This window comes from Lampris incognitus, chromosome 7 (genome assembly GCF_029633865.1).
Source record: "Lampris incognitus isolate fLamInc1 chromosome 7, fLamInc1.hap2, whole genome shotgun sequence".
NCBI classification, from domain to species: domain Eukaryota; kingdom Metazoa; phylum Chordata; class Actinopteri; order Lampriformes; family Lampridae; genus Lampris; species Lampris incognitus.
This window is the reverse complement of record NC_079217.1, coordinates 66126235-66153942: the sequence shown is the minus strand read 5'-3', so window position 1 is coordinate 66153942 and position 27708 is coordinate 66126235. Positions and strand designations below refer to the sequence as shown.

The 27708-nt window shown below is 46.3% G+C and overlaps 1 protein-coding gene across 4 annotated transcripts in view; it reads left to right on the top strand.

Annotated features, from left to right (window-relative positions):
* Positions 1-310: 310 nt before the first annotated feature.
* LOC130116107 (diacylglycerol kinase delta-like) overlaps positions 311-27708 on the top strand; it is an 88550-nt gene continuing 61152 nt past the window's right edge. Inside the window, exons 1-3 of one of the 4 annotated variants that reach the window (XM_056284056.1) lie at positions 311-454; positions 8115-8225; positions 15894-15974. In XM_056284056.1, the coding sequence (XP_056140031.1) occupies positions 320-454; positions 8115-8225; positions 15894-15974 (327 nt within the window). In that variant the 5' untranslated portion in view covers positions 311-319. Of the gene's footprint in view, positions 455-8114; positions 8226-15893; positions 15975-18899; positions 19084-23164; positions 24421-27708 lie in introns of those variants that run through there. The other 3 variants (XM_056284052.1, XM_056284055.1, XM_056284054.1) reach the window with 3 other exon arrangements.

Here is a 27708-nt window from a genome sequence, read left to right as displayed (position 1 = left end):
ACATTAACAATAAAGAAAATTAACAAATAAAGACATAAAATTAACAATAGGTAAATAAATAAAACTAACAAATAAATAAAATTAACACTGACTAAAGAAAAAAGAAATAAAGAAAATCAACAAGTGAGTAAAAAAAAGATAAACAAATTAAAGGGTTTGCCGCCTCCTTATTGTTACGCTGTCATATAACTGTTCGGCCAGTAGGAGTCGCCATCTACCACCGACCACTGTGTGTACTGCTCCTGCTCTGCCACGGGGTTGCGCTGTAACCCCCCTGCTGGTGGCCGGCTGCTGAAATGCCCCGGGGTCCGAGGTCAGCATGGCGGAGGCAGGGGGAGCGGAGTCGGCGTCCAGATGTCCAGAGGAGTCGTCGGACAGCGAGCCGGAACCGGACCGCGGCTCCCCGCACAAACTCATCCGGAAGGTCTCCACGTCCGGACAGATCCGCAGCAAGGTGCGTTGCATCCGCGGGCTCGGCACTAACTACCCCGCCGGGGCAATAACGGGGGGGGGGGCAATAAAACACACCGTGAAGTCAAAGCCCGTTCCCAATCCGCGACGCGACCCAGCGGTGCGGCGGGTTTTCCCGAGTTAGCCTGCGCGTCGGTACCGCTGAACGTGTGACTGAGCTCGGGCTCACCGCCGCGGTCCTACCGGAACCGCAGCGCGGCGGAACCAAACATGGAGGAGCCGAGACGGAAACGCAGAGTTGGACAGTTTTACACACCGACCTCCGGTTTAAACACGGCGGCTTCTCCGCACAGAATCCGGACCCGTTTGGACCCACAACGGTGCTGCTGGTCTCGGTGGCGGTCCGAGACCCGGTCCGGGTAGTATAGCCTCGGCTAAAGCCTCGGGAGGCCGGCGGGGAATCCGCGACCTTTCCCACCGAGCGGACCCCCGGGGGGGCTGCGCGCAGGCCGGCAGGGTCCGCCCGGTGGTCCCGGTGTTCGTTTCCGTCAGCGCGCTGCGGTTTACGTTACACTAAGTTACGACAGTACAGGACGTTATTAGTAGTTATTAGTAGTTATTATTATCATGAGTATTGATTACGTTCATGACATAACGGTGCCTTTTCTCGCGGCGGCTTAGTCACGTGGTTTGTCTGTTTTGGTTGGTTGAAGAAAAGTGACTCGTTTGTGCAGCGACGTGCAGAATAAACCCGGACTGGTGGATTGATCCGGGTCCGTCATTCATGCAGCAGTCACACGGCTCAGGGAATGGACCGGAACCGGAGTGCGTTAATCGATCAGAACCGGAAGTTTTAACTGATCAGAACTGTAGTGTGTTAAATGACCGGAACCGAAGTGTGTCGTGGACCAGCGTGCGTTAAGTGATCGGAACCGGAGTGTGTTGTGGACCAGAGTTTGTTAACCGATCAGAACCGGAGAGTGTGTTGTGGCCCAGAGTGTGTTAACCGATCATACCCGGAGTGTGTCGTGGACCAGTGTGTGTTAACCGATTAGAAACGGAATGTGTTGTGGCCCAGAGTGTGATAAGTGATCAGAACCGGAAGTGTGTTAGCTGATCAGAACCAGAGTGCGTTAACCGATCAGAACCGCAGTGTGTCGTGGACCAGAGTGTGTTAACCGATCAGAACCGGAGTGTGTTGTGGCCCAGAGTGTGATAAGTGATCAAAACCGGAAGTGTGTTAGCTGATCAGAACCAGAGTGTGTTAACCGATCAGAACCGGAGTGTGTTGTGGCCCATAGTGTGTTAACTGATCAGAACCGGAGTGTGTTGTGGCCCAGAGTGTGATAAGTGATCAGAACCAGAGTGTGTTGTGGCCCATAGTGTGTTAACTGATCAGAACCGGAGTGTGTTGTGGCCCAGAGTGTGATAAGTGATCAGAACCAGAGTGTGTTGTGGCCCAGAGTGTGTTTTGCGGGTGGCTGTTGGAGGGCTGCGGGCTCCCTGCTGCCTGGCTCTGACGCGGACGCCTGCGTCAGAGGCACACCGGAAGTGTGTTTGGCTGAGCGCCACCTTGTCTGCAGCGCGTTGGTGTGGATGAGAAGCTGCTGGCAGGGCTTCAGTGGTTTTCCCTGCTCAGGAATTTATTTAGATTTTGGAGTGGCGACTTTAGAGCAGAATCAGGCCTGTTTAGGAAATGGTGAGTTTTATTTACGCTCAGCAGGAAGAACGAGGAGGTCATTTCCAGGCAATAGCTGTGTGTGTGTCTGAGTGTGTGTGTGTGAGCGTGAGTGTGTGTGAGTGAGTGAGTGAGTGTGTGTGTGTGAGTGTGTGTGTGTGAGTGTGTGTGTGTTTGAGAGCCTGAAGTTGATTTCAGTACAGAGATGAAGCTTATTTTGCTGTTGATTAAGATTTTACACTGAAAAGTGAATTGTCATCATTAATATTATGATTTCTTTCTAGCGCACGGTGGTACAGTGGTTAGCGCCGTCACCTCACAGCAAGAAGGTCCTGGGTTCGAGCCCCGGGGGAGTCCAACCTTGGGGGTCGTCCCGGGTCGTCCTCTGTGTGGAGTTTGCATGTTCTCACTGTGTCTGCGTGGGTTTCCTCCGGGTGCTCCGGTTTCCTCCTATAGTCCAAAGACCTGTAGGTCAGGTGAATCAAAGACCTGTAGGTCAGGTGACTCAAAGACCTGTAGGTCAGGTGACCCAGCTGTACTAAATTGTCCCTAGGTGTGTGTGTGTGTGTGTGTGGGCCCTGTGATGGTCTGGTGGCCTGTCCAGGGTGTCTCCCCGCCTGCCCATACAGGGCCCATACACACACACGCACACACACGCACATAAACTGTGCCCCTGTGTGTCTGCCCCTGAGCAAGGCAATAGAAAGCAGAACTGGCGTTAGTCCCCAGCTGCTGCAGCTTCCCACTGCTGCTATACAGTAGGATGGCTGCATGCAGACAACACACTCATTGTAAGAATACAATGTCAAATAAAGTGCCTTTCATTCAGTCACACACACACACACACACACACACACACACACACACACACACACACCCCTCCACTACTGGTAGCAGAGTACTGCCAGTGTGTTTACATGCACAGGTAAGTGGAGCTACGGTTACAGCTCGACTAGGACATGTAACTGGACTACTGTCGTCCCAGTATACAAGAACCGCCGGAGAATCCATTTATTGACGGAAGTATGTCCCACCCCGGTACAGTAGGTGGTGATATGCCCCCTTTCCGCTGGTTGTTATTGGACCTTCTTCCGGTTGCCCTGTTGCGTCACATACCAAACAAGTGACAAACAAGTTAGCAAGCGGAAAGTTAGCTGACGGTTTGTCTCCTCGTCTGTCCAGAAACGGGTGGTTCTCGCTCCAGCACTCGCCATGTTGATACTGCTGATGCTACGCTGTTCCACTTCCGGGTGAAAGACCACCGCGGGAACTATGGACCATGCGCAGAACGCCTAGGCCAGTTCAGGGCCGACTGAAGCCAGAGTAAATCCATCCCCAACCGCATCATCTAGTGTGTTAGTCCCACTTCCAGAAATTCCATGTCGTAGGATTTCAGTGGGACTAACGCGTTTACATGTATTTTAAAAGTCCAGTTTTAGTCGGACTAACACAATAAATCCACTTTTTCTAACATCATGTAAACGTACCGGAACAGAGAGAGAAACGTGAAGAGATGGAGAACCAACGAGGGGCAGAAGACAAGTTTTCAGAACTTGGATGGAGAGATGTATTGAAATACAGTGGCGCTTCAAAGTTTGTGAACCCTCTAGAATGTTCTATATTTCTGCATAAATATGATCTAAAACATCATTAGATGTTCACACAAGTCCTAAAAGTAGACAAAGAACCCAATTAAACAAATGAGACAAAAATATTATACTCGGTCATTTATTTATCGAGGAAAATGATCCAATATTACACATCTGTGAGTGGCTAAAGTATGTGAACCTGTAGGATTAGCAGTTAATTTGAAGGTGAAATTAGAGTCAGGTGTTTTCAATCAATGGGATGACAATCGGGTGTGAGTGGGCGCCCTGTTGTATTTAAAGAACAGGGATCTATCAAAGTCTGGTCTTCACAACACATGTTTGTGGACGTGTATCATGGCAAGAACAAAGGAGATTTCTGAGGACCTCAGCAAAAGCATTGTTGATGCTCATCAGGCTGGAAAAGGTTACAAAACCACCTCTCAAGAGTTTGGACTCCATCAATCCACAGTCAGACAGATTGTGTACAAATAGAGGAAATTCAAGACCATCGTCACCCTCCCCAGGAGTGGTCGACCATCAAAGATCACTCCAAGAGCAAGGCGTGTAATAGTCGGCAGGGTCACAAAGAAACCCAGGGTAACGTCTAAGCAACTAAAGGCCTCTCTCACATGGGCTAATGTTAATGTTGATGAGTCCACCGTCAGGAGAACACTGAACAACAACGGTGTGCATGGCAGGGTTGCAAGCAGAAAGCCACTGCTCTCCAAAAAGATAATTGCTGCCCGTCTGCAGTTTGCTAAAGATCACGTGGACAGGCCAGAAGGCTACTGGAAAAATGTTTTGTGGACGGATGAGACCAAAATAGAACTTGTTGGTTTAAATGAGAAGCGTTATGTTTGGAGAAAGGAAAACACTGCATTCCAGCACAAGAACCTTATCCCGTCTGTGAAACATGGTGGTGGTAGTATCATGGTTTGGGCCTGTTGTGCTGCATCTGGGCCAGGACGGGTTGCCATCACTGATGGAACAATGAATTCTGAATTATACCAGTGACTTCTTAAGGAAAATGTCAGGACATCTGTCCATGAACTGAATCTCAAGAGAACGTGGGTCATGCAGCAAGACAACAACCCTAAGCACACAAGTCCTTCTACCAAAGAATGGTTAAAGAAGAATAAAGTTAATGTTTTGGAATGGCCAAGTCAAAGTCCTGACCTTCATCCAATCGAAATGTTATGGAAGGGCCTGAAGCGAGCAGTTCATGTGAGGAAACCCACCAACATCCCAGAGTTGAAGCTGTTCTGTACAGAGGAATGGGCTGAAATTCCTCCAAGCCAATGTGCAGGACTGATCAACAGTTACCAGAAACGTTTAGCTGCAGTTATTGCTGCACCGGGGGGGGGGGGGGGGGTCACACCAGATACTGAAAGCAAAGGTTCACATACTTTTGCCACTCACAGATATGTAGTACTGGATCATTTTCCTCAATAAATAAAAGACAAAGTATAAGGTTTTTGTCTCATTTGTTTAATTGGGTTCTCTTTGTCTACTTTTAGGACTTGTGTGAACATCTGATGATGTTTTAGGTCATATTTATGCAGAAATATAAAGAATTCTAGAGGGTTCACAAACTGTCAAGCACCACTGTAGGTACCTCGCTTGAAAGAGGAGGAAAAAATTGAAGCCTTTTAATTTCAGGGAATAAACCAAATAATGTTCCAATATTCAGATCATTTTAGATCATCTGTTCGTCCCGCGTTACCTTTGAAAGCCCAGCAGTGTTCTCCAACACAAACATCTTTTCAGGAAGTATTTCACAAGACCAACAGACGTGATTTGTTTGGAAGTTTCATGAAACTCGGTGCATGAAAAGAACACGTACACAGAAAGATGGCGTGTCATATTTCTGATGTCTGCTTTCCTGAAGCATCAGAACCAGCACCATATTTATTGGCCATGTAGGTTTGCCCGCACATGGAATGTGACTCTGGTTTCATGGCTCTTAACACAGAATAACAACACCACAACACAACAATCTTCACAGATGTACACAAGGACTGACTTATACAGGTGAAATAAGAGGTGATGAGGTGCAGTGGTGCAGAGAATATATCAGAGATGCTGAAATACATGTTAGCAGCTTACTGACATACATGCGTGAGGTAGATGTACATGACAGAGTGTACCAGTATACATGCAATGTACAGTACTACTACTTCTACTTTCGGTTGCTCCCGTTAGGGGGCGCCACAGCGGATCATCCGTTTCCATCCCTTCCTGTCCTCTGCATCTTCCTCTGTCACACCAGCCACCTGCATATCCTCCCTCACCACATCCTTAAACCTCCTCTTTGGCCTTCCTCTTCTCCTCTTCCCTGGCAGCTCCATATTCAGCGTCCTTCTCCCAGTATACCCAGCATCTCTCCTCCACACATGTCCACACCATCTCAATCTTGTCTCTCTTGCTTTGTCTCCAAACCATCCAACAGCTCCATATTCAGCATCCTTCTCCCAGTATGCCCAGCATCTCTCCCCCACACGTCCGGCGCCTGTAACCAGACATGTTGGCAATAATCACAAATCAAGTTTAGACTATTTCTCTGCACTGGAGGGCGCTAGTGTGTTTCTAGGACACAGCAATGAACTTCACGAAGGCAATAGTGACATGACGCGCACGATCATGCGCAAATTGTGAGCGGTCATTTTGACCGCGGTGTCCTCACCTGACTGCAGGTGTCCCACCCTTATAAACAATACAGTGTCCTCACCTGACTGCAGGTGTCCCACCCTTATAAACAACACAGTGTCCTCACCTGACTGCAGGTGTCCCCACTCTTATAAACAATACCGTGTCCTCAGTCAAACAATACAGTGGCACAACCACCCAAACCAACGACCAGTTTCATATGCAGATTGTGTGTTAGCTTGTGTTTCACCACTGCTGAGTTGAGGAGTACCCAGCAATACTTCTGCTTCTGGTGTGTGAAGATGGTGGTGCGAATTCACATTCGCAGTGGCCTCACCCACTACCGTCCATGCAGTGTCTTTGTCCATGTCCACATCTAATTTTTGTCTTCGTTTGATGGTTGGGAGAGCTTGGTCTGCTGCGCTGTGGGCCCAGGGATCGCGGCCTTGCCCGGAGCTGCACCCGAGGAGGTAACACCGCGGGTGGTCTGACAGGATGCAGGAGCGGGGCAGGCTAGGCTAACAGCTGGCCCATGCAGACCGGCAGTTCCGATAACGCCGAGGGCGGTCTGGTGGTGTCCTCGGCTGGCGTCGACTGTGGTGTTTTAGTGTCACCATGTGGAGTGTGGGGAAGTGTGTCGAGGGTGTCTGGCTGGGAGAGCTGGCGCTGGATCAACTGGGAGGACTTGGTCTGCTTTGTCCGGCTGCCACAGGGACCACGGCCCCTGCCTGGAGCGGCGGTCGATGAGGGGACACCCGGGGCGGTCTGACAGGACGCAGAAGTGGGGCAGGCTAAACTAACCACTAGCCCATGCAGACCGGCGGTTCTGACAGTCATCCTGGCTGGTGATTGTTCCCTTGAACAGTGATTTTTTTTTTGTTTAGTTTGGGTATATGTGGTAGTTTGAATATGTGTGTTCTTGTAGTTTTTGGATGTGTTTTTGTCTTTGTACTGCTGTGGGCTGGGGGAAATGGCATCTTGTTTCATTTCATGTGTGCAAGTACATGAGGTGAAATGACAAAGTGTTCCTGGTTCCAGTGTTTCTGAGTGTTAGCCGTGTTAGCTGTGTCCTCTCTGGAAGTCGTGACCTCCTCTAGACCTTAGTGAACCCTATAACTGGGAGCACGCGGGAGTTTCTGGTCTGGTCTAAATAAAGATTGGTTGTGGATTAGGAGCGCTGTGAAAGGCTGATATTATGGATGTCATCACAAGGCGATTATCAGCCTCCAAGAAAAAGTCTTGGAAAAAAATAGCCTGAATTTTTGCATCACGTTCACCTGATATTTGTGGAGTCATGAGCCGGTGTCAAGACAATCCTCTGCTGTGTGTCTGGAGACCTGCGAGCAGGGCCGCCAGACAGGGTTACATAACCAACCACGCATAATCACATTATGTGAATTTCACTGTTAGCTGTCAATAGCCTTAGAAGATTGGACATGGGCAATAATGAAATACTTCATACAGAGCACCTGCTTCTGGTTGGAAGAAATCAGACTTAATGAGTTCCCAAAAGCACAGAAAAAGAAAATATCACCAAGATGTGGTAAATAATAACTTTATAGCGAGAGAAAAGGGAATTCTGATATCTTCGCTTTCTGTCAGTGATTCCGATATTTCTTTTCCAAACAGATGATAGACAATAAAACCAAGTCAGATAGGACATGAATAAGGATTAAAAGAGGATCAACTGGCAAGTTTCAATAGAAATAAAACCCTTTTTGAAAACAGAAGCCTATGATCCAGACTGTGAATCTGTTTTTTCTATTGATCTGCCTGTCTGTCTGTTCCAGACCATTCTGAAGGAGGGCAAGTTGATGAAGCAGACCAACTCATTCCAGCGTTGGAAGAGACGGTACTTTAAACTACGAGGCAGGACGCTTTACTACGCCCAGACCGCTAAGGTACCACCCTCGAATCTAGACCTTCATCATTTGTAATGTACCAACTCTTATCTAGACCTTCATCGTCTGTAATATACCAGCCTCTTATCTAGACCTTCTTCATCTGTAATAGACCAACTTTTATCTATACCTTCATAATCTGTAATGTACCAGCGTCTTATCTAGACCTTCTTCATCTGTACCATACCAACTTTTATCTAGACCTTCATCATCTGTAATGTACCAACTCTTATCTAACCTTCATCATCTATAATATACCAGCTTTTATCTAGACTGTCATCATCTGTAATATACCAGCTCCTGTCTAGACCTTCATCATCTGTAATATACCAGCGTCTTATCTAGACCTTCTTCATCTGTACTATACCAACTTTTATCTAGACCTTCATCATCTATAATATACCAGCTTTTATCTAGACCATCATCATCTGTAATATACCAGCTCCTATCTAGACCTTCATCTGTAATATACCAGTGTCTTATCTAGGCCTTCTTCATCTGTACTATACCAACTTTTATCTAGACCTTCATCATCTGTAATGTACCAACTCTTATCTAGACCTTCATAATCTGTAATATACCAGCTCTTATCTAGACCCTCATCATCTGTAATATACCAGCTCCTATCTAGACCTTCACCATCTGTAATGCACCAACTCTTATCTAGACTGATCTGTGATTCATTTGAATCGGCAGCTCCGGCAGCTTTAGTTCAAACAAGTCACATTGCCTAATGAGTAATTGAGTATACTAGTGATTATATTAAACACTGAACATTAAGTCAAACTTCTCGGCCCTTAAAAGGAAAAACTGAGAGTCTGCTCCAGCGATGAGGATCAGGTTCAGGGTTTCTGCTCAAATTTCTTTGTGTTAAACTTTAATAATCTTCTCAGGCCTTGTATAACGTCACCAAACTGCAGAGATAGAAATCAGTTGCTTCATTTTCAATTCAGTATGGTGGTGACATTTTTTTTAAACTTTGTTTTTATTTTTTTGACAATAAAGAATACACAAAACAGGCACAATAGACAGGGTCATCTATGGTAACGTGAAATGCCAGACATCACTCAAAACAGAAAAAAAAATGTTGAGCTAGCAGATTGGGTTTGGGGGTTCTTCATGTCCATGGCTGTCCTTTGAGGTACCCACGATTCACCACTTTGATCCATAATAAAACAGCATACTCCCAAAGGGGAACTGTTCCACCATACAGTCACAAGGTCTGCTTTGAAGGTCCCAGCACAGAAAAGTACAGAGTTCTCCACACAGAGCAAACGTACCATAATGAGATCACCTCAGATCCAAGTAACATCTCCAGTTCTTCTAATATCTGTTACCTTTCTCAGTATCATGTCTCAGGGAAAATGTTAATCTTTCCATGTTATGAATTTCTTTAACTATTTCTATCCAGTCTGAGATTGTTGGACACTCGCTGCTCAGCCATTTCCTGTTTATTGCGTTCTTGCTACTTGTTAATAAGTATCTGTCTTTATTCAGCCCAGTTGGTGTTTCTTATATATAACGCTGAAACTGAGGTCAAGCTGTGAGCTGATTATTGATCTGATTTCTGTTACTACATCTACCCAGTAAGAGGAAATATTAGGGCGCTCCCAAAATAAGTGAAAATGGCCAGCAGACATATTACCACACCTTCTCCAACACTGTGTGTGTTCTGGATTGTTGGTCTGTAAGCTTTTAATTTTTGAATTTATGAAAAACCATAAAGTGTTTTTCTAGGTGAATTCCAATCTGAGTTAGAGGTGGTGGACTGCGTCCTGCAGATGTTTAGACAGTCGTCTTCAGTTAACTGTATGTTAGCTTCTTTCTCCCATCTTGATTTAATATACATTGTGTGGAGACCCCTTTCTAGTTGTAAAGTGGAATAAATCCTGGAAATCAGTTTTCTGTTACTATTATCTTTATACACATTGATAAATATCCCTATCAAGCTCATTCCCTCCTCTCCGATGTTTTAATGTTTTTATCAAAATAATGTCTCAGTTGAAAATATCTGACGAAATCCCGTTTGTCCAGATCATAGGTTTCTGTGAGTTGTTGAAAGGAATCTAATCCAGTATTGGAGGAAATTTTTCTATATGAGGTGATACCCAAATCTGGCCAATGTTTAAATCTGCTGTCTAATTTGGTTGGCGTAAAATCTGTATCACATGCTACGCAGCGTAATATTCGTGCATTTCTTTCAAATTTCAGGTTAGAGGGGTTACAATCCACTTAGTCGACTGTAAAGTTGGTCACCATGGCCAAGGCTTCCACTTCTTCCCTAGGCCCGATGCCCACCATCCTGGTCAAGGGATATTTACCTGCCCTGTGCCCCATAACTGTGGATATTATAAACTCCTCTTTGGAATCTGGCATGGTACCCTCCAGCTTCAAAATGGCTGCAGTCACCCCATCCTCAAAAAGCCTGGCCTGGACCCAGGTGACCTCACTAACTACCGGCTGATCTCCAGCCTTCCATTTCTCAGTAAAATCCTGGAAAGAGTAGTTACTGCCCAGCTCCATCAGCACATGTCCAACCATGAGCTCTATGAACCCCTCCAATCTGGCTTCAGAGCACACCACAGCCCTTATCAACATCATCAATGACCTTCTCATTGCTGCTGATTCTGGCCACATCAGTATTCTCATCCTCCTGAACCTCTCCGCAGCCTTCGACAGTTTCCCACATTGTTCTCCTCAATCGCTTATCTGAATATCTAGGCCTCACTGGTGTAACTCTCTCCTGGTTCCGGTCATATCTCACCAACAGGAAACAGTTTATCACCATCAGAGACTCCAGTTCCACCCTAGCCCCAGTCAACTAAGGCGTGCCACAAGGCTCCATGCTTGGACCCCTACTCTTTACCATCTACATGCTCCCCCTTGGTCAGATCATCCGCCACCACGGTTTAAGTTTCTATTGCTGCGCTGATGACACGCAGCTTTATCTCAACACTAGACCATCCCCTCAGCCCCCCCTCCCCACACACACACACACAATTGCTTGTTAACTGTCTCCACCAAATAAAAATGTGGATGTCATCAAATCTACTCAAGTTGAATACCAATAAGACTGAGCTCATGGTTGTGGCTTCCAAAGGCACTGCTGCGGAAGGTTCGAGATCTTCTCCTCGACATGGATGGCTGCTCCATCTGCCCATCCCCAGAAGTCTGCAACCTTGGTGTCATTCTGGACTCCACCCTCTCATTCCAGTCACACATCAAATCTATCACCAAATCTGCTTTCTTTCACCTCAAATACATCTCCAGACTCCAGCCATTACTCTCAGACTCCGTGGCAGAGACCCTCATCCATGCCTTCATCACCTCCCGTCTTGATTATTGCAGTGGAGTCCTGTCTGGTGTACCTAGCAAAGCCCTTAATAGGTTTCAGTATGTGCAGAATTCCGCTGCCAGTGTGCTCACCCGCACCAAGCCCTGGCAATACATCACCTCCCACCCTTGTCCACCTTCACTGGCTCCCAGTCAAATCCTGCATTTCTTATAAAATCCTCCACCTCACCTATAAATCCCTCCATGTCCATACCCTCCTGTACCTATCAGACCTCCTCAACCCCTATATTCCGTCCCGGAATCTGCGGTCCACAGACACGGGCCTGCTTTCCATCCCCCACACCAGCCTGCGGACTTTTAGGGATAGAGCCTTTAGTGTGGCAGCCCCCACCCTTTGGAACTGTATTCCAGCAGAGATCTGCAACGCTGCTTCTTTGGACAATATAAAAAGACTACTGAAAAGATACCTTTTTACTAAGACCTATGATCTGTAGCCTTTTGATCTTTGTTTTAATCTTTTGTTTGTGTGTTCTTATCGAGTGTAACGTGTGCTTGGGTTCCTTGAAAGGCGCTATACAAAACTAAGTTGTTTTTGTTGTTGTAAACTCTTTTTTTTTTTTGGAGAGTTTTGTCTCCTAATACAGACAGGAGAGGAACACTTATTAGATTTTGGTCTAAGTCCTTCCATTTTGCGTCACACTCCAGATCACACCAACAGACCAGAAAGCGCAGCTGTGCTGCTCTGTAATAATCTTCCAGGCAGGGTAAGGCCATTCCGCTTTTATCTTCAGGCAGCTGTTATGTCTGAAATCTGATCTGTGGTTTTTGTTTTCCACAAATAAATGTTGATATCCTATTCCATTCATTAAATTGCTTGGGAAATATGTTGACTGGCAGTGACTGAAAGAGGAATAGGAGCCTGGCTAGTACATTCATCTTAACAATGTCTATGCGATTGTACATATTCGTCAGTAATAGTCAAGTCAAGTCAATTTTGTTGGTATAGCCCAATATCACAAATTACAAATTTGCCTCAGTGGGCTTAACAGCAACACAACATCCTGTTCTTAGACCCTCTCATCGGATAAGGAACAACTCCCTAAAAAAAAAAACCCTTTAACAGGGAGAAAAAATAGGAAGAAAGCTCAGAGAGAGCAACAGAGGAGGGATCTCTCTCCCAAGATGGACAGCGTGCAATGGATGTTGCGTTCACGCAATTTACACAATACAACATTATGTATTGTGTAGTAATAATATAGTAGTAGCAGTAATAATGTAGTAGCAGTAATAATGACCAGCGACTTAGGTCTGCTTTGATGTCTGCTGTGGGAGACATCAAAGCTATGGGAGTATAATTGTGGTCAAATGGTAGTTAAATCTTTCAGTATTTATACTCCTGAGGTATTTAATTTTGTTACCTGTCCATTTAAATTTACACATTCTATAAATGTTCTCTACCGGAAAATGGTGGATTGCTCCCTCTGGGTTGGGGATGCGTTGTTGTCTCAAGTGAAGGAGTTCAAGTATCTCGGGGTCTTGCTCACGGATGAGGGTAGGATGGAGCAGGAGATCGACGGGCGGATTGGTGCAGCATCAGCAGTAATGCGGACGTTGTACCGTTGTGGTGAAGAGGGAGCTGAGCCAGAACGCAAAGCTCTCAATTTACCAGTCAATCTTCGTTCCAACCCTCACGTGTGGTCATGAGCTTTGGGTAGTGACCGAAAGGGTGAGATCATGGATACAAGTTGCTGAAACGAGTTTCCTCCGTTGGGTGTCTGGGCTCAGCCTTAGAGATAGGGTGAGGAGCTTGGACATCCGGAGGGAGCTCGGAGTAGAGCCGCTGCTCCTTCGCATCGAAAGGAGTCAGTTGAGGTGGTTCGGGTATCTGATTAGGATGCCCCCTTGGCACCTTCCTTTGGAGGTTTTCTGGGCGCGTCCAACTGGGGGAGACCCCGGGGTAGACCCAGAACTTGCTGGAGGAAGTACATGTCTAATCTGGCCTGGAAACACCTTGGGATCCCCCAGGAGGAGCTGGAGGGAGTTGCTGGGGAGAAAGATGTCTGGAGTGCCCTACTTAGCTTGCTGCCACCACGACCCGACCCTGGAGAAGCAGCTGATGATGAGATGAGACGATGATAAATGAAATTTGACTTAAATAAACCAAAATACACTAAACTAAATTCGACATAACTATCCATCCATCCATCCCTCCATCCATTATCCAAACCGCTTATCCTGCTCTCAGGGTGGCAGGGATGCTGGAGCCTATCCCAGCAACCATTGGGTGGCAGGCAGGGAGACACCCTGGACAGGCTGCTAAATTCAACTTAACTAAACCAAACCAAGCTAAACTAACGTAAACTAAACTAAGCCAAACTAAATTCAACATAACTAAATAACCAAACTTAACTAAACCAAACTAAACTAAACTAAACTAAATTTGACTTATCTAAACCAAACTTAACTAAAGTAAGCTAAACTAATCTAAACTAAGCTAAGCTAAGCTAAACTCAACTAAACTAAGATAAACTAAACTTGACTTAACTAAACTAAACCAAACCTCCATGTAAGCAACCTATTAGCTTTAGGACCATTTTCATAAAAAAATTGCTTAATTAATTAATGTAGCTCTTTGTTCCATTTGGCTTTTGTTTCTGTTATTTTGTTTGTTGTGTGTGCTGGGTTTGAGTTAACACATCCATGTCATTGTGCTTCACATGTCTGCTCTCCGTCAAGTCTTTCGTTTGTTTCTCCGTTTCCTTCTTCTTCCCAGCTGACCACATTATGAGTTTGCCCCTAAGAACAGCCTGGCCACGTCCCACAAGCGTGCCGGTTCTTTCCTTATATAATTTGGACATCGAGGGTCGTTAAGAGGCTAGTGCTGAGTCTCCATAGAGTCTCGGTGGGTCTGTTATCTAAATGCAATGTCAGTTACACCCCCTGCATGGTCAGAAATGTCTCTTACCCCTCTGTCACATCTTATAAGTCTGTGTCGGTCGACTCTGGACATAAGAATAGTCTGTGCCTGAGTGTACTGAGTGTGGATATGAGAACAAGGTACCAGGCTTATCAGCCAAGTGTAATTCCCTCCACACGGCCGTCATATTTGTTGTTTAGTGTGTAATTCTTGTTGTTTAGTGTGTAATTCTTGTTGTTTAGTGTGTAATTCTTCAGGTTTATGTTTTTTGTTATGCTCGTGGAGTCCAGGAAGGTGAATATTCCCGTCCCCTCCACATATCGGCACACCTGATGGTTCCCTGGTTATCATAGTAAACAGCTTTCTGATCGCTTCCCGTGGCTTGTAGACATTCTGTCTTGTAACTCCTCTGTTATCAACAGACCAGTAAGTAACACCCTCTGTCTGTAACTTGTGAGGAAAACTGGAAGTTTACGGTGTTGGACATTAGTACTGCTATTCCCCTTGAGTAAGGAATAGCATGAGTTTTCAAACCCCACTTTACTCAGCGTCCCATGTTCAGCACCTGTGAGATACGTCTCCTGCCAGAACACAGTGTCTTGTTTCTCTCTCCTCATGTTGGCAGCAGCCTTACTCTTCTTTCTAGGACTATCTAGCCCACTAGCATGAAGAGTGATTACTCTCTACTCTCGGTGAAGCATTTCAGTCAGTGAAGAAGAAAAAGTACCCAGTTATTCAGATATCCATAGAGGACCTGCCCAGCAGCACGTCTGTCTGTGAACAAAAGGAAACACAACGTGTGAACGCAGCTCACATATGGAACACTACCGACCTCCATCCTTGAGGTGTGAACTCAACTCCTAAGTTGGGAGGGGAATCCCTTAATCCTGAGGTGCTCCGGCTTGGTCGGGCGTCCCTACAGACACAATTGACAGTGTCTGTGGGTGGGAGGCCGGATGTGGGTGTGTGTCCCTGTCACTGCACTAGCGCCTCCTCTGGTCGGTCGGGGCGCCTGTTCGGGGGGGGGGGACTGGGGGGAATAGCATGGTCTTCCCATGTGCTACGTCCCCCTGGTGAAACTCCTCACTGTCAGGTGAAAAGAAGCGGCTTGCGACTCCACATGTATGGGAGGAGGCATGTGGTAGTCTGCAGCCCTCCCCGGAGCAGCAGAGGGGGTGGAGCAGTGACCGGGACGGCTCGGAAGAGTGGGGTAATTGGCCAAGTACAATTGGGGGGAAAAGGGGGAAAAACCCCAAAACAAAACCCTGAAGGTGGCCCTCCCTGTGCCACCCTGTGTCTCTGACAGGTTAGCATCAGAGCAGTGCACATAGAAAGCCAGGCTGAATTCAGTCCCAGACATAGTTACTGGATCAGGTCACAGATCAGGTGTCTGTCTCTCCGGTTCTTCATAGTGACGTCAAGTCTCTCTCTCTGCTGTTCTCTGTCTGTCTCACCAGTCCATAATCTTTGATGAGGTGGACCTGACGGATGCCAGCGTGGCCGAGTCCAGCACCAAGAACATCAACAACAGCTTCACGGTGAGTCCTGCTCTCTCGGCGCGCCTCCTTCCTCGTTTCGCTCCCCGGTGCAGCAAGGGGCAGGAAGTGCTGCTCTTCACCCGACGCAGGCGGTCATTATCTTTTCTAATGACAAAACCAGAGTGCACGTTTTCCACCAGCCCGGGCGTTCGGTGACCAGTTTGAATGAATACAACTTCAGCAGAGGAGCCAAGTGTGCACACATCCAGAAAACATTCTAAGGTGAAGATTCAAAATGCAGAACTAGAACAGAGGAGTGAGGTCTGCACTCTGAAATGAAAACTAATTTATTCAGCAGCGTTTCCATCCATCAGATCTTCCTCCGGCCCGAGGAAGAGCTGATGGTTTGAATGAGTGTTCATGCCAGCATCGTGCTGGTCAGGCTGATGGAGGTTACCTGCCGTCATTTTTTACAGTCGTGACAACGGCGCTTTTGTTGACACTGTAAAAAATACCAACAAAGCAAAACTTGCTTTTTAGCTGAAGGCGTCTGCAGACTGTGTCTGTGTGTGTGTGTGTGTGTGTGTGTGTGTGTGTGTGTGTGTGTGTGTGTGTGTGTGTGTGTGTGTGTGTGTGTGTGTGTGTTAGACCATAGTAACCTGGGTTAGATAGGAGCAGGGGTCCACCGTTATGCAGGAGACTGATAACTGCTATTTGGAAACGATAAACATTTGCTGTAAAATTGAAAATCTTGGTGTCAACATTTAGAATAACACAAACTCCAACACAAAACTATTGAAGTGTCTTTCAGCATGTGATTAATTAAAAGAGAACTTTTCATCATCTTAGAACAAAAAGTCCCAGTAGCAAGAAGTCATGTTGTAGCCTATCAGTTCTTTTGCTAGTCAGTTGGCTAAATGATGGATCAGCATATGAACTTGTAGACATTCGTTGTCACATGCTAGTGAGAAGATTGACAGGCGGATTGGTGCAGCATCAGCAGTAATGCGGACGTTGTACCGGACCATTGAGGTGAAGAGGGAGCTGAGCCGGAAGGCAAAGCTCTCAATTTACCAGCCAGTCTTGGTTCCAACCCTCACCTATGGTCATGAGCTTTGGGTAGTGACTGAAAGGGTGAGGTGGTGGATACAAGCGGCTGAAATGAGTTTCCTCCGTAGGGAGTCTGGGCTCAGCCTTAGATATAGGGTGAGGAGCTCGGACACCCGGAGGGAGCTCGGAGTAGAGCCGCTGCTCCTTCACGTCGAAAGGAGCCAGTTGAGGTGGTTCGGGCATCTGATCAGGATGCCTCCCGGGCGCCTTCCTTTGGAGGTTTTCCAGGCATGGCGAACTGGGAGGAGACCCCGGGGTAGACCCAGAACTCACTGGAGGGACTACATGTCCAATCTGGCCTGAGAACGCCTTGGGATCCCCCAGGAGGAGCTGGAGGGAGTTGCTGGGGAGAGGGAGGTCTGGATTGCCCTACTTAGCTTGCTGCCACCGCGACCCGACCCCGGAGAAGCAGCTGAAGATGAATGAATGAATGAATGAATGAGTAAATGAATGAATGATTGGTTTGACACAAACAAGACTGAAACATCACAAACAAACAGTGTCCATCCCAAACAAATGGAAACCATCAGTAGCTGCAAGCGGCTGAGGTGCTATTTTAAACTGTACAAGGAACCACCGAGTTGGGTCTAATGGCAACTATGACGTCATGACGCGGACGTGCAGACTCACACAGCACAGCACAGAGCCTGTTGGTCTGCTGCACACCACTGAAACTAAACTTCACTCCGCTTGTATAACTGGTGTGATTTTACTACTAGATCAGGAATCAGGAACAGGAACATTTATTTGTCGTTTCATTTATATCGTTTCCCCCAGCCCACAGCAGTGCAACACAAAGACAAAAACACATATCTAAAACCTGCAAGAACACACAGCTATATCCAGACTACAAACAAACTACAAAAACTACAAAATACAAAAACACATCTATGCAACATATTAAAAAAAATTGTCACTGTCCAAGAGAGCGAACACCAGTATGACTGTCGGATCTGCCAGTCTGCATGGGCTAGCAGTTACCTTAGCCTGCCCCGCTTCCACGTCCTGTCAGACCGACCACGGTGTTTCCTCTTCAGGCACAGCTCCAAGCAGGGCCGTGGTCCTTGGGCCCACAGGATGCAACAGACCAGGCTCCCCCAGCCGATCCAACGTCAGCTCTCCTAGCCAGAAACCCTCGACACACCTCCCCGCACTCCACAAGACGACACCAAAAACACAGTCAACACCAGGCGAGGCCGCCGCCAGACCGCCCTCAGTGTTACCAAAACTGCTGGTCTGCATGGGCTAGCAGTTAGCTTAGCCTGCCCCACTTAGCTTAGCCTGCCCCACTGCATCCTGTCAGAACGCCTTCAGTGTTTCCTCTTCGGGCACAGCTGCGGGCAAGGCCATGGTCCCCGGGCTCACAGGACACAACAGACCAAGCTCCCCCAGCCGATCCAGCGCCAGCTCTCCCAGCCATCAGACAAAGACACAAACCCAGACGTGGACAAAGACACTGCATGGATGGCACTGGGTGAGGCCACCGCAAATGTAAGTTCGTGCTGCCATCTTCTCACACCAGTACTACTGGGTGAGGCCGCTGCAAACGCGAGTTCGCGTCGCCATCTTCCCACACTTTGGAACCCTAGTGTATACATATGAAACGACGTGTAGGAAAATATGGGACAAATCGCGTCCGTTATTGATTCAGTACAGGACGCAGCGGAGGATCCCGTATTATAAAGGGCGGGACTTTCTCGACAATTGCTCATCCGATCGACTTCAAACTTGGCAGGTGTATTGCTGAGTCAAGTTAAGTCGTCAATTTTATTTGTATAGCCCAATGTCAGAAATTACAAATTTGCCACAAGAAGGAAGTGCAGTGTCGAGTGTGAAATTATTTAGATGAGTGGTTCTTGAGAAAGTTTTCAGTGATATTAGTCATAATAAATTCTGCTTCTTCACTTCCCTTTGAGTCAACGAGTGGAAACATGAACAGCGCCACTCTTCCATTGCAACCCACGTTGTGTTCGGAGGGGGGGATTACACCCGTATTCCTCTGAGTGTGAAGTTTGGATGAACAGGCACTGATAGCAAGTAAAAACACCAACTCATACAGGCGAGTAATGTTATGTTTGCAATATGGTAGCTAAAATAAGTTCCAGTTGTACTGGCACCAACATTACTCAAAGATATACGTAGCTGTCACTACATAAACGAACTATTATCTCGTTATAGTTAACTGTATATAACTGCAACAAAGTAGGGTTGTAAGAAAACATCAATACTCTCGAGTATCGCGATATTATCTTTTGTGATACTGTATCGATTCTCAAAACCACTATATGGATTTTTAATTGTTTACATGTAAAGGTTCGTGAAAAAACATTTTGTGTTGTAATCTATCTTCAGCCATGTGACTCATCCACTCCAACCCAACAATGTAAACTGAGACAGGAAGTAGCGTAAGCACAAAGAACACAGGCCTATGAACCCGCAATATATCACCTTTCTTACAGTATCGTAATATATTGCCATATATTGAATCGTAACCCCTGTATTGTGATACGTATCGTGTCACTAGATTCTTACCAATACACAACCGTACAACAAAGTGCATTATTTGGGCATTTTCAGTGGTGTAACAGGGAAACTGGGCATGCTTTTGTCATCATTGAAATAGATCACAAGATTGTGGTGTTTTTGCAACTTCAGCATAGAGAATTGTGATACCTGGTGGTGGTAATAGTAGTAGTGGTGGTGGTAGTGGTAGTAGTAGTAGTGGTGGTGGTAGTGGTAGTAGTAGTAATGGTGGTGGTGGTGGTAGTGGTAGTAGTAGTGGTGGTGGTAGTCGTGGGGGTGGTAATCGTAGTGGTGGTGGTAGTGGTAGTAATAGTAGTGATAGTAGTAGTGGTGGTAGTAATGGTAGTGGTTGTAGTAGTGGTGGTAGTGGTGATAATAGTAGTGGTAGTGGTAGTAATCGTAGTGTTGGTAGTAGTAACAGTGATAGTAGTAGGGGTAGTAGTAGTAATAGTGGTGGTAGTAGTAATAGTGGTAGTAGTACAATAGGCCTTGTCCAACAGCCTTAATACAGTTCATCTGTGAACTGTGGAAACTTGACATGTTCATGTCTTGTCCACAGTGTGTGTGTGTGTTGGTATTTTCGCTCCTTGTAGCTCTTCTCTGGTCTTCTTCAGGCGTTCCATATTCTTCTACTTCTAGCTCTTCTCTGGTCTTCAGGCGTTCCATATTCTTCTACTTCTAGCTCTTCTCTGGTCTTCTTCAGGCGTTCCATATTCTTCTACTTGTAGCTCTTCTCTGGTCTTCTTCAGGCGTTCCATATTCTTCTGCTTGTAGCTTTTCTCTGGTCTTCTTCAGGTGTTCCATATTCTTCTACTTGTAACTCTTCTCTGGTCTTCTTCAGGCGTTCCATGTTCTTCTCCTTGTAGCTCTTCTCTGGTCTTCTTCAGGCGTTCCCTATTCTTCTACTTGTAGCTCTTCTCTGGTCTTCTTCAGGCGTTCCATATTCTTCTGCTTGTAGCTTTTCTCTGGTCTTCTTCAGGTGTTCCATATTCTTCTACTTGTAACTCTTCTCTGGTCTTCTTCAGGCGTTCCATGTTCTTCTCCTTGTAGCTTTTCTCTGGTCTTCTTCAGGCGTTCCCTATTCTTCTACTTGTAGCTCTTCTCTGGTCTTCTTCAGGCGTTCCATATTCTTCTGCTTGTAGCTTTTCTCTGGTCTTCTTCAGGTGTTCCATATTCTTCTACTTGTAACTCTTCTCTGGTCTTCTTCAGGCGTTCCATATTCTTCTACTTCTAGCTTTTCTCTGGTCTTCTTCAGGCGTTCCATATTCTTCTACTTGTAACTCTTCTCTGGTCTTCTTCAGGCGTTCCATGTTCTTCTCCTTGTAGCTCTTCTCTGGTCTTCTTCAGGCGTTCCATATTCTTCTACTTGTAGCTCTTCTCTGGTCTTCTTCAGGCGTTCCCTATTCTTCTACTTGTAGCTCTTCTCTGGTCTTCTTCAGGCGTTCCATATTCTTCTACTTGTAGCTTTTCTCTGGTCTTCTTCAGGCGTTCCATATTCTTCTACTTGTAACTCTTCTCTGGTCTTCTTCAGGCGTTCCATGTTCTTCTCCTTGTAGCTCTTCTCTGGTCTTCTTCAGGCGTTCCCTATTCTTCTACTTGTAGCTCTTCTCTGGTCTTCTTCAGGCGTTCCATATTCTTCTACTTGTAGCTTTTCTCTGGTCTTCTTCAGGTGTTCCATATTCTTCTACTTGTAACTCTTCTCTGGTCTTCTTCAGGCGTTCCATGTTCTTCTCCTTGTAGCTTTTCTCTGGTCTTCTTCAGGTGTTCCATATTCTTCTACTTGTAACTCTTCTCTGGTCTTCTTCAGGCGTTCCATGTTCTTCTCCTTGTAGCTTTTCTCTGGTCTTCTTCAGGCGTTCCCTATTCTTCTACTTGTAGCTCTTCTCTGGTCTTCTTCAGGCGTTCCATATTCTTCTGCTTGTAGCTTTTCTCTGGTCTTCTTCAGGTGTTCCATATTCTTCTACTTGTAACTCTTCTCTGGTCTTCTTCAGGCGTTCCATATTCTTCTACTTGTAGCTTTTCTCTGGTCTTCTTCAGGCGTTCCATATTCTTCTACTTGTAACTCTTCTCTGGTCTTCTTCAGGCGTTCCCTATTCTTCTACTTGTAGCTCTTCTCTGGTCTTCTTCAGGCGTTCCATATTCTTCTGCTTGTAGCTTTTCTCTGGTCTTCTTCAGGTGTTCCATATTCTTCTACTTGTAACTCTTCTCTGGTCTTCTTCAGGCGTTCCATATTCTTCTACTTGTAGCTTTTCTCTGGTCTTCTTCAGGCGTTCCATATTCTTCTACTTGTAACTCTTCTCTGGTCTTCTTCAGGCGTTCCATGTTCTTCTCCTTGTAGCTTTTCTCTGGTCTTCTTCAGGCGTTCCATATTCTTCTACTTGTAGCTCTTCTCTGGTCTTCTTCAGGCGTTCCCTATTCTTCTACTTGTAGCTCTTCTCTGGTCTTCTTCAGGCGTTCCCTATTCTTCTACTTGTAGCTTTTCTCTGGTCTTCTTCAGGCGTTCCATATTATTCTGCTTGTAGCTCTTCTCTGGTCTTCTTCAGGCGTTCCATATTCTTCTACTTGTAGCTCTTCTCTGGTCTTCTTCAGGCGTTCCATATTCTTCTACTTGTAGCTCTTCTCTGGTCTTCTTCAGGCGTTCCATATTCTTCTACTTGTAGCTCTTCTCTGGTCTTCTTCAGGCGTTCCATATTCTTCTACTTGTAGCTCTTCTCTGGTCTTCTTCAGACGTTCCATATTCTTCTACTTGTAGCTCTTCTCTGGTCTTCTTCAGGTGTTCCATAGTCTTCTCCTTGTAGCTCTTCTCTGGTCTTCTTCAGGTGTTCCTTAGTCCTCTACTTGAACATGAAAAAGTATATCTTACATTGCTAAACAAAGTGTGTACCATCTGACAGACACTTTGACCAAATGAGGTGCTTCTCTCAGACGTCTGTTCCTTCACATATGAACGCTTGCTTGTTGTTTTGTCGGTCTTCGCTCGTGGTGCAGAAACACATTTATTCTCGTCTGATGTGAGCTGAGGGAAAGTCTCAGTGTGTCTCTGTAAATAAAGTTGTGTGTGAGCCTCCAGCTTTGATGTGTATTTATAGACACTGCTGTTTAACCAGCAGGGTGGGGCTCTGTGTGTGTGTGTGTGTGTGTGTGTGTGTGTGTGTGTGTGTGTGTGTGTGTGTGTGTGCGTGCGTGTGTGTGTGTGGATAAATGTCATTCGGGATTCGGGTTTGACTCTTATCTGTTTCTCACAATGTCAAAGTGCAGCTCTGTCAGATTCCTGTGTGTGTGTGTGTGTGTGTGTGTGTGTTAATTTGGGAGGTGCACTGGTCTCTCACGTGCCCCCCCTCCCACTCCTTCTGTCCAACACACACACAGAAGCTATTGCTGTCTCTCTCGCTCTTTCACTCTCTCGCTCTCTCACTCTCTCTCTCTCTCTCTCCATGTTCTGAAGAAAGTCTTCTTTGTGGTTCTCGGTAAGCCCCCCCCTTCCCACCCTGCAGCGGGGTCGGCATGATGACAGAGAGGAAGTGGCTTTGAGTCATGAGGGAGGATGTGGGCGGGGCCTATGAACAGAACACAGTTTGGCATTCCAGCTGCGGGCTGACTTCCACTGTCTGGCCGGCTGAACGCAAGACCTCGGAGAGAGAGAGAGACGACTAAACGAGACAGATAGCTAGACAGACAGACAGATAGATATACAGACAGATAGACGGATAGATAGATATACAGACAGACAGGCGGATAGATAGATAGATATACAGACAGACAGACAGATAGATAGACGGATAGATAGACAGACAGATAGATATACAGACAGATAGACGGATAGATAGACAGACAGATAGATAGATAGATATACAGATAGATAGATAGACAGACAGATAGATAGATATACAGACAGACAGATGGACAGACACATAGATGGACAGACAGGTAGATAGATATACCGACAGATAGACAGACAGGTAGATAGATAGATAGATAGATAGATAGATATACAGACAGATAGACGGATAGATATACAGCCAGATAGACAGATAGAGAGATAGACAGATAGATAGACAGATAGACGGATAGAGAGACAGACACATAGCGAGACAGACACATAGCTAGATAGACAGATAGTGACTTGGAATAGGAGAGATATGGTGTTCTGCTGGTGATTAAGCTTCAGCTCAGAAGAACAGACCAACAAAACAGCCTTACAATGGACACGACTGGAAACAGTCCACAAGTGGATTCTCGTTAGGGAGAAGCGACTGCTTGTCGCCTGGTTGTCGGTGATCAGAAGTGGGATTCAAACCGTCGGTGTGGAGCAGGAAGACTTTAAACTTTGACCGGCAGAGTTTTCTGAGCACAGTCTGAAGCTGTCTTGAGGACTTTACCAGAGCTGTTTCCTGTGCGTGAGGATCCTACTGAAACCCTGATCCCTCGCTCTTCTGGACCAGACTTCTCCACATAGCTTCTGGACCAGACTTGTCCACATAGCTTGTGGACCAGACTTCTCTACATAGCTTGTGGACCAGACTTCTCCACATAGCTTGTGGACCAGACTTGTCCACATAGCTTGTGGACCAGACTTCTCTACATAGCTTGTGGACCAGACTTCTCCACATAGCTTGTGGACCAGACTTCTCTACATAGCTTGTGGACCAGACTTCTCCACATAGCTTGTGGACCAGACTTCTCTACATAGCTTGTGGACCAGACTTCTCCACATAGCTTCTGGACCAGACTTGTCCACATATCTTCTGGACCAGGCTTGTCCACATATCTGTCGTGGAAGTTGTTTGTGTGTCGGCGGTCTTCAGGAGGAAGCTTAAATACCTCCAAAACATACGACTGCTGAGAGACGGAGAGGAGACAAACTCCCCTGGAAGTAAGGCTGAAACATTTGTTAGGAATAAGAGAGAAATAATGGTGTGTGTGGGTGTGGGTGTATGTGTGTGTGTGTGTGTGTGTGTGTGTGTGTGTGTGTGGGTGTATGTGTGTGTGTGTGTGTGTGTGTGTGTGTGTGTGTGTGTGGGTGTATATATGTGTGTGTGTGTGTGTGTGTGTGTGTGTGTGTGTGTGTGTGTGGGTGTATGTGTGTGTGTGTGTGTGTGTGTGTGTGTGTGTGTTGTCTGTTAGTACAGCATGTCCTGTCATTCTGACGTTATTTCTGGTTGGCTGTAGACAGCAGTGACGTGTGTGTGTGTGAGTGTGTGTGTGTTTCTCCAAGGACACGAGTGTTTCGGGGGGGGGGGGGGGGGTTCACTTATGCTGGTTGGCATCTGGCTCCAGAGACAGGAAAACAGATCTGTTGTGTTATAGAAATGGCTAGGAAGGCTCTCAAATCCAAGTTCAGCCCCTGTGGTCATACTGGGAACATACTGGTAACATACTGGGGCCATACTGGGATCATACTGGGAACATACTGGTAACATACTGGGGTCATACTGGGAACATACTGGGGTCATACTGGGGTCATACTGGGAACATACTGGGAACATACTGGTAACATACTGGGATCATACTGGTAACATACTGGGAACATGCTGTAACATACTGGGATCATACTGATAACATACTGGGATCATACTGGGAACATACTGGGAACATACTGGTTACTGCAGTGGTATTTGTGGTAAACATACATGTGTTGGCCGTGTGTAATACTGAGATCCTGTAATGAAAGTGTGACCCCTGTGGGTCCATTAGTGATAAAGTAGTGAGTGTTTCTGTAGGGGCACGGTAGCGCAGTGGTTAGCGCGGTCGTCTCAGCATGAAGGTTCTGGGTTTTAGCCCCGGGGTAGTCCAACCTTGTGTGGAGTTTGCATGTTCTTCCCGTGTCTGCGTGGGTTTCCTCCCATTTGATCATAGTCCTGATCCTGAATAGGCATAAGATTTAGAGATGGACCAGAAGCTGTAGAATATATTTTGAGTTATTCCTGAGGCTATCTCAACCACTGATTTATTCTTCAGTAGTAGAGCGGTATCATCAGCAAACTGACTTACAATGGATTTCTAGGGTATTGATCCCTTGCAAATCAGGTGAATTTTTAATCAAAAGCCCAATAATTCTGCAGATAAAATGACGAGTCAAGGAGAAATGAGACAACTCTATGAGAAACCTGAAATTGTGCTGAAGGGTCCATTCGAGAGGGCGATGCAGCTGCATATGTCATTATAAAACATCTTGACAATATTACAGAACGTATCACCAAAGCCAAACGAGTGCAGTATTCTAAAGAGAAAAGGATGTTCCAAGATGTCTTTGGAAAGTCTAGGAATACAGTGAGGCTATCTTGATCGATGAAGAAGTTACCGTCTACTTGGTCCAGAATTAAGCGAATATGATTGTGAATGCTCCTTCTCTTAATGAATGTGGACCAAGTTATGTCAATAATACCATTAATTCCCTTTTTTAACCAGATGCAAGTGGTGTATCATCACATCCGAGCAGTGTGAGGTCTCCAGTTCTCTAGGTAGAACACATCCTCACCAGGTTTAGGGATTAGTGTGATTAAGCCCCGTTTCATAGTGGGTGACATGATAGAACTGTTCATTAAATACATCTAGACCCTGCCTAATGTCTGGCCAGAAGTGTTTATAGAAGCCGGTAGCTAATCCCGGGGACTTTCCCCTGGGCGTTTTACACGAGGCTTCGTCTAGCTCGTGTAAAGTTAAATCTGCTTCAGTGATCAACTTGAATTTGTCATCAACTTGGGAATCTTGTTTCCAATCATATTAAAGAGGATGTCAGCCTCCTGACTAGAACATTTTGACTTATAAAGAGTATTGTGTAAGTTATGGATGTCTTGATTTATGAGTTTTCGTTCGATAAGAGAATTATCAGTCATCAGTTTGGAAATTAGCTTCTTCATCTGTCTGTGCTTTTCTAAGTTAAAGAAGTGAGATGAATTCTTTCCCCTCTGTTCTAACCATTTGGCTCGCGATCTAATAAAGGCCCCTTTAGCTCTTTCCATGTGTAATTATCTAATTGCGTCTGTCGAGGGTGGAGTCTGTCTAGGTTATGTACATCAGGATTAATTTTGGAACAAAGATTGTTCATTTGGAAGCTGATTGGGAGATGCCTGTTTTTGAATTCTCAATCTAGTGTAACTTTTTTTGGGGGGATTTGTTTCCCGCATATTCTCCCCATTTGTATCCGTCCAATTACCCCACTCTTCCGAGCCGTGTGACGCTGTTGTTGAGCGTCTGTGACCCTAGTTTTTGCGGTGTGTCCTGCACCGTCGGCACTAGTCGGACCCCTCTCGGTAGCTTTTTGGCCGATTCAGCATGTTGAGTGGGCGGAGCCCGTCGGTGAGAGAGATCACTCTGATTGGCTGTTCAGCTTAGCGAATCAGTGCAGAGCGTACATGCTAGCTAGCCGTCGGCTGTAGTCTTTGCGGTGTTCAAGCGCTGCTTTCTGGCCCAGACGGCAGGCGACGTGAGGCGACGCAGCAGTCGGCCTTCGTCGCCGCTGGTCGGTCTGGTGTGTCTGGGCCCTCAGAATGCGTTGGCTTGTGCGTCCTCAGTGGCTGCTTAAGGATAAGACGGAAATGAAAATGATCTAAACGATAAAGCAAAACAACATACAGCTCATCTGAACACGTGTTCGTTTGTTCATAAACTCTGACAAGAAGGGAATACAGCCGCTAAGCCGTACAGGAAGTACTAGGAGTCGTCGTCCCTGCCAGGATGATTGAAAAGCTGTGAAAAAGATTTGTAACCCAACAGTTTAACTCCGGGGGGGGGGGTAAATATCTGTATAAAACATGGAACAGTATAAGCTGTTCCCCCCTTATATTCCCCAGTTGTACCCGGCCAATTACCCCGCTCTTCCGAGCCGTCCCGGTCTCTGCTCCACCCCCTCTGCTGATCCGGGGAGTGAGGAGTTTCACCAGGGGGACGTAGCGCGTGGGAGGATCACACTATTCCCCCCAGTTCCCCCTCCCCCCTGAACAGGCGACCGACCAGAGGAGGCGCTAGTGCTGCTGAACATCTGATGAGTTCTGCAGCAGCAGGACCCCGGCGGGTCCTGCGGGTCAGGCCTGGGGGAGCCGGTTCCACCCGAGAAGCCCACAGCCGTCACTCGTTATAAGCTGGACACCTCGACTAGAATGCAGAAAACGTCTTTCCATCTCTGCTCCGCAACATGTTGCTTTGTCGAATCGTCTGACAC